Raw genomic sequence first — 5,000 nt, 5'->3', positions numbered from 1 at the left:
ACATATATATATATATAATATATTTTATATATATATATATATATAAAATTATATATATATATATATATATTATGTTTATGAGTGTATATATATATAGAACTATAAAATAAATTATATATCTATACATATATATACATAATAAAATATAAGAATATATATACATATTTTATATCATCATCATCATCAAGGGGCTAACGCGACGGGGGCGTATGGCCGCATCCACCCTTCGCTTCCAGCCACGAGGATCCTCGAGGCGAGTCTCCAGGCAGGCACACGGCCCATCTCTAGTTTTCCCCGCGAAAGGGGCCCCCGTCGAGCTGCCCAAGCCATGATCTCCTAGGACGTCCCCCAAAGGGCTCCTCCACCCCGGGTGTCTCGCAGAGAGACAACTGAGGGCAGGGTCGTCCATAGGGAGGCGAGCTAGGTGGCCATATAGCCTGAGTTGGCGATCCCAGATTATGCAAGTAACAGGTCCCATGCCAGTCTCACGGTGTAACCGCCGGTTGGACACGTGGTCCTGCCAAATGTACCCATGATCCGGCGAAGGGACTTGTTAAAAAAAGGCATCAAGACGAACCCCCAAGGCACTGGATCGTCCGGTTTCGTTCCATGGGAAAAAAAACTGGAAGTATAAAGGGTTTTGAAGACACGCGGGTTGGCCCTTCGAATAGGTACCGTGCAATTTCATTTTGGGACTGCTGTCCTTCTGACGAGGTTCTCTGGACCGGGGGGCGGCAGTACTCCTGGATTGGTCGCCCCCCCAAATCACCGCCCTTCCGCAGTTTACTTGGTAAAAGGGGGCGGCCCGGTCCCCTGTTTGGGCCCTTTGCCCGGGGGGGGGACGAGGTTCCCTTGTAACATCGCGCGGCCAAAAAAAGGAGCACCAGTAAAAATTCAGTGTTCCCGGACTTCTACCGGTGCCCCCTTCCGCATGTGACCTCGCCTGCTCCGCTGGTCCCCTCACCCCCACGTCCGTTTTGTACATATTTTTGTATGTATAGGTAGTATAGTCCCTTTTACCGAAAACCCTTTTCGAGGTTCCTTGGTTTTTTTTCGTGCCCTTTGACCTTTTGATTTTTTATATCTTTTTAAAATTAAAACCTTGAAATTGGGCGACCTTCCCAGGATCAGAGGGGTCTGGAAAACGGCCCATGGGGGACTCGTAAAGGGAAGGTGAGTGTTGGGGCCTTAAAGGCAGGGCCCTTTTTTCACTACATCAGGGGGGAGAGGATCAGCCCGGGGCAGCGGCCCGATAGGGAAAGGGGAGATACAAGGCAGCTTTCGGAAAACAGGTCGGGGGGAACCGCGAAAGGAAGGCGCGGAAGGCAGAGAAGCGCTATGGAGGAACGGGGGTCCCGTTTTTTGGCCTTGTTGGGCCCTCCCGACGCGAGGAGCAGTCGTCCGGGAAACTAAAGTCCCGGGAGTAGAACGCTGGCCAGAGGACGACGACCCCGGATCGCACCTGGACGCGTTCCCCTTTCCCCAAGGGCCCGTCCCAGCGGGAAACCGTCGGGAAAACGGACAGAACGTAAGAGACTCCGGGGAAAAGCCGTCGGAAGAAGGGCGCGGTCGGGGGGAAACCTCAGCCCACAGTGAACCCACGCAAGCGCTGACGTAAGTGGAGGAGTTAGCCGCCCTTTATGCCCTTGTAAAAGGTGGGTGCGAGATGTGCACCCCAAACCCCTTTTGGGGTGGGAGCCGCCCAAGGAGTGGTGAGCATCGGGCGCGGAAGGGCTACCTGCCCCGACGCACCCGGGGAGTCGTGCCCGCCCCGGGCAACCGATTTGAGTCGTCGCCTGCCCAGGACCCCCCGGATGAGTCGTCGCCTGCCCCCGGGCGCGCCGGGGAGTCGTCGCCTGCCCCCGGACGGCGCCGGGGGTCGCGCCGCCCCGGACGCGCCCAGAGTCGTCGCCTGCCCAGGACCACCCCATGAGTCGTCGCCGCCCGGGCGACCGGATGATCCCTCCTGCCAGGACGCACCCGGGGACGTGCCTCCCAGGGCGCACGGGTTGGCGTCGCCCGCCAGGGGCACCGGAGAGTCTGCCGCCCAGGACCACCGGTGAGTCGTCGCCTTCCAGGAGGGAATACCTGCCCAGGGAACGCCACCCGGGGATCGTCGCCTGCCCCCGGGCCCACCGGATGAGTCTTTGGGCCTGCCCAGGACGGCCGGATGAGCGTCGCCTGCCCCCGGGCGCGCCCGGGTGAGCGCCCTGCCCCAGGACCGCGGATGAGTCGTGCCTGCCCCCGGGGCGCGCCGGAGGGGGTCGTCGCCTGCCCAGGACGCGCCGGATAGCCGTCGCCTGCCCAGGACCGCCGGATGAGTCGTCGCCGCCCGGCGCCCGGAGAGTCGTCGCTGCCCCCGAACGCGCCGGATAAGTCGTCGCCTCCCCGGGCGCACCGGAAGTCGTCGTTCCCAAAGACGGATGGGGGGTCGCCCCAGGACGCACCGGAGAGTCGTCGCTTTCCCCCGGGGGAAAGGGTGAGTCGTCGCTGCCCAGGACGCACCGGAGAGGGGGCCCGCCCAGGGGCACCGGAGGTCGTCGCCTCCCAGGGCGCACGGGAGTGTCGCCGCCCCGGGGGAATGCCTGCCCCGGACGCGCAGGAGAAACTGCCCCCCCGGGGCGCACAGGAGAAAATGCCCGCCGAGGAGCCAGGAGAAGCAAATGGTGGTGATAGACTGCACCCAACGACCGGGTTTGCGTGGGGGTGCCCGCCAAGGGGTTGGGGGCAACGGACGCCGGAGGAGCGCCGCCGAGGATAGCCGGAGGAGCTCCTGCCGGGGGGCTGGGGGGAGCTGCCTGCCGAGGGCATGCCCGGGGGAGTGCCTGCCGAGGGTTGCCCGGGGGAGCTGCCTGCCCAGGAATGCCGGAGGAGCTGCCCGCCCAGGAATTTCCCGGGGGAGCTGCCCGCCGAGGTATGCCGGGGAGTGTGCCCGGGGACTTTTCCGGAGGAGCGCCTCCAGGACTTGCCGGGGGAGTGCCTGCCGAGGACTGCCGGAGGAGCTGCCTGGAGGACTTGCCGGGGGAGCTGCCTGCCGGGACTTGCCGGAGGGGTGCCTGCCGAGGACAACCCGGGGGAGCGCCCCGAGGATATGGGAGGAGCGCCCGCCCAGATATCCGAGGATGCTGCCCAGGAATTTCCGGAGGGGCTGCCTGCCGGGGCTTTCCGGAGGAGCTGGCCCGAGGACTGCCGGGAGCTGCCGCCGAAGACTTCCCGGGGGAGCGCCTGCCCAGGAATTTTCCGGGGGGGCGCCGGGGATATGCCGGAGGGGCTGCCTGCCGAGGAAACCGGGGGAGGCCCCCGCCGAGGAATGCCGAGGAGCTGCCTGCGAGGACTTCCGGAGGAGCTGCCCGCCGAGGGGCTTGCGGAGGAGCTGCCTGCCGAGGATACCCGGGGGCTGCCGCCGGGATATGCCGGAGGAGCTGCCCGCGAGGACTTTCGGAGGAGCGGCTGCGGGACTTTCCCGGGGGGCGCCTGCCGAAGACTTTCCGGGGGAGTGCCTGCCGAGGACTTTCGGAGGAGCGCCTGCCGAGGATATCCCGGGGGAGCTGCCTGCGAGGATATGCCGGAGGAGCTGCGCCCAGGATATCCGGAGGCTGCCTGCCGAGGACCTGCGGAGGAACGGCCCTTGGGGGGGGGGGCCCCGGGGGAGCTGCCCGCCGAGGACTCCGGAGGAGTGCCGCCCAGGACACCCCCGGGGGAGCTGCCGCCGGGACACCCCGGGGGAGCTGCTGCCGAGGCACCCCCGGAGAAGTACCGGAGTAGAGGGAAGGGAGGAGCGGGCGGGCACCAAACCCGCAGAAGGGAGGACCGTGATCGCCGGGAGAGTGCGGGGACGGAAGGGGAAAGGCCCTGGACTACATTCACCAGAGGAAAACCCACAGGGCCCGGTTAGAAGGAATCAAGAACCCAAGCCCCAAAATGCTTTGGGGATAATATCCTTCCGGATGATTCTTAAAAAGAGGGGCAATTCAAGTTATCTTGGGGTGCGTCCTTCGACGAGGTTTTCTGGAGCTCGCGGGGCGGCGTACTTGCCTGTGATTGGTCGCCCCTTTCCCCAAATACACCGGACCTTCCCGATGTTTTGTCAAAGTGGCGGCCCGGGGACCCCTGATTTGGGCCCTTTTGCCGTGTGGGGGGGAGGATTTCCCTTTTAAACATCGGGGCGGCCCATAAAAGGGGCACCAGTCAAAAAATTTAGTAGTTGTCCCGGATTTTGACTCGTGTGCTCCCCTTCCCCCCTGTGACTCGCCTGCTCCCCCTGGTCCCCTTCTCACTCCCCCGCTCCCGTTTGACATATTTTTTTTTGTTAGGGATGTATAGTCCTTTTCCAGTAAACCTTCGTATGTTTTCCCCTTGTGTTTTTTCCCTTGACCTGACCGTTCTGATTCTTATATCTTTTTTTAAATCGAACCCTACATACCGACACTCCAAAAAGCTTTGTGATCGAGTCGGCTCCTGTGCCAGACCAACCCTTTACTGACTCCTGGGCTGACAACCAAGATATGGACAGCTACCCAAGGGTTTTAAAACTTGTGACTTAAAAAACCTCCCCCAAGCAGGATCGGTGAACAGGGTTCCCCCCACAGGCCCCCAAAAATCCGAATCTTGTCTTGGTCCAGGAGACCTCTAGGCCTGGGGCTTCGGGTCTTGCTAAATGCTCAAGAGCCGCCACAATGACTCCAAGGATCGATTTGGATGGCAAAAATCTCGGGAAATCAAGGTCCGAGACCTTAAAATTGCCTAGTGTTGCTCCGCACTGACTTTTGGGTAGTAGCTCTGCCCCTTATCCAGTCCCTACAATGTTTTAAAAATGGGGGCAAAGGGCGCAGCTTGCCTCACAAAATGCCCAGCCAACTTACAACCTTTCAACCCGTATAGAGGCTTCTATAGGGGCCCAAAATCTGTTTCGGAAATTCCCCCGAGCCTTCCCAAAACCCTCCATAAAATTTTTAATTCCCCCGAAAATTGGGGCCCCCAAACCCCGAAAGGGTTTCAAA

General features: G+C 61.1%; 1 protein-coding gene across 1 annotated transcript in view; it reads right to left on the bottom strand.

Moving 5' to 3' along the window:
* The window catches only part of LOC119595277 (collagen alpha-1(I) chain-like), a 17,285-nt gene extending 12,340 nt beyond the window's left edge, over nucleotides 1-4,945 (bottom strand). Inside the window, exons 1-6 of the mRNA XM_037944434.1 lie at nucleotides 4,863-4,945; nucleotides 4,588-4,709; nucleotides 4,424-4,491; nucleotides 3,391-3,852; nucleotides 2,506-3,275; nucleotides 1,827-2,120 (exon numbers count right to left, since the gene is read on the bottom strand). Coding sequence (XP_037800362.1) covers nucleotides 1,827-2,120; nucleotides 2,506-3,275; nucleotides 3,391-3,852; nucleotides 4,424-4,491; nucleotides 4,588-4,709; nucleotides 4,863-4,945 — 1,799 coding nt within the window. The remainder of the gene's footprint in view (nucleotides 1-1,826; nucleotides 2,121-2,505; nucleotides 3,276-3,390; nucleotides 3,853-4,423; nucleotides 4,492-4,587; nucleotides 4,710-4,862) is intronic.
* Between the last annotated feature and the right edge of the window lie 55 nt (nucleotides 4,946-5,000).

The sequence above is a fragment of the Penaeus monodon genome, chromosome 35 (assembly GCF_015228065.2).
Source record: "Penaeus monodon isolate SGIC_2016 chromosome 35, NSTDA_Pmon_1, whole genome shotgun sequence".
Classification (NCBI taxonomy): domain Eukaryota; kingdom Metazoa; phylum Arthropoda; class Malacostraca; order Decapoda; family Penaeidae; genus Penaeus; species Penaeus monodon.
This window is presented reverse-complemented; position numbering and strand designations above follow the sequence as displayed.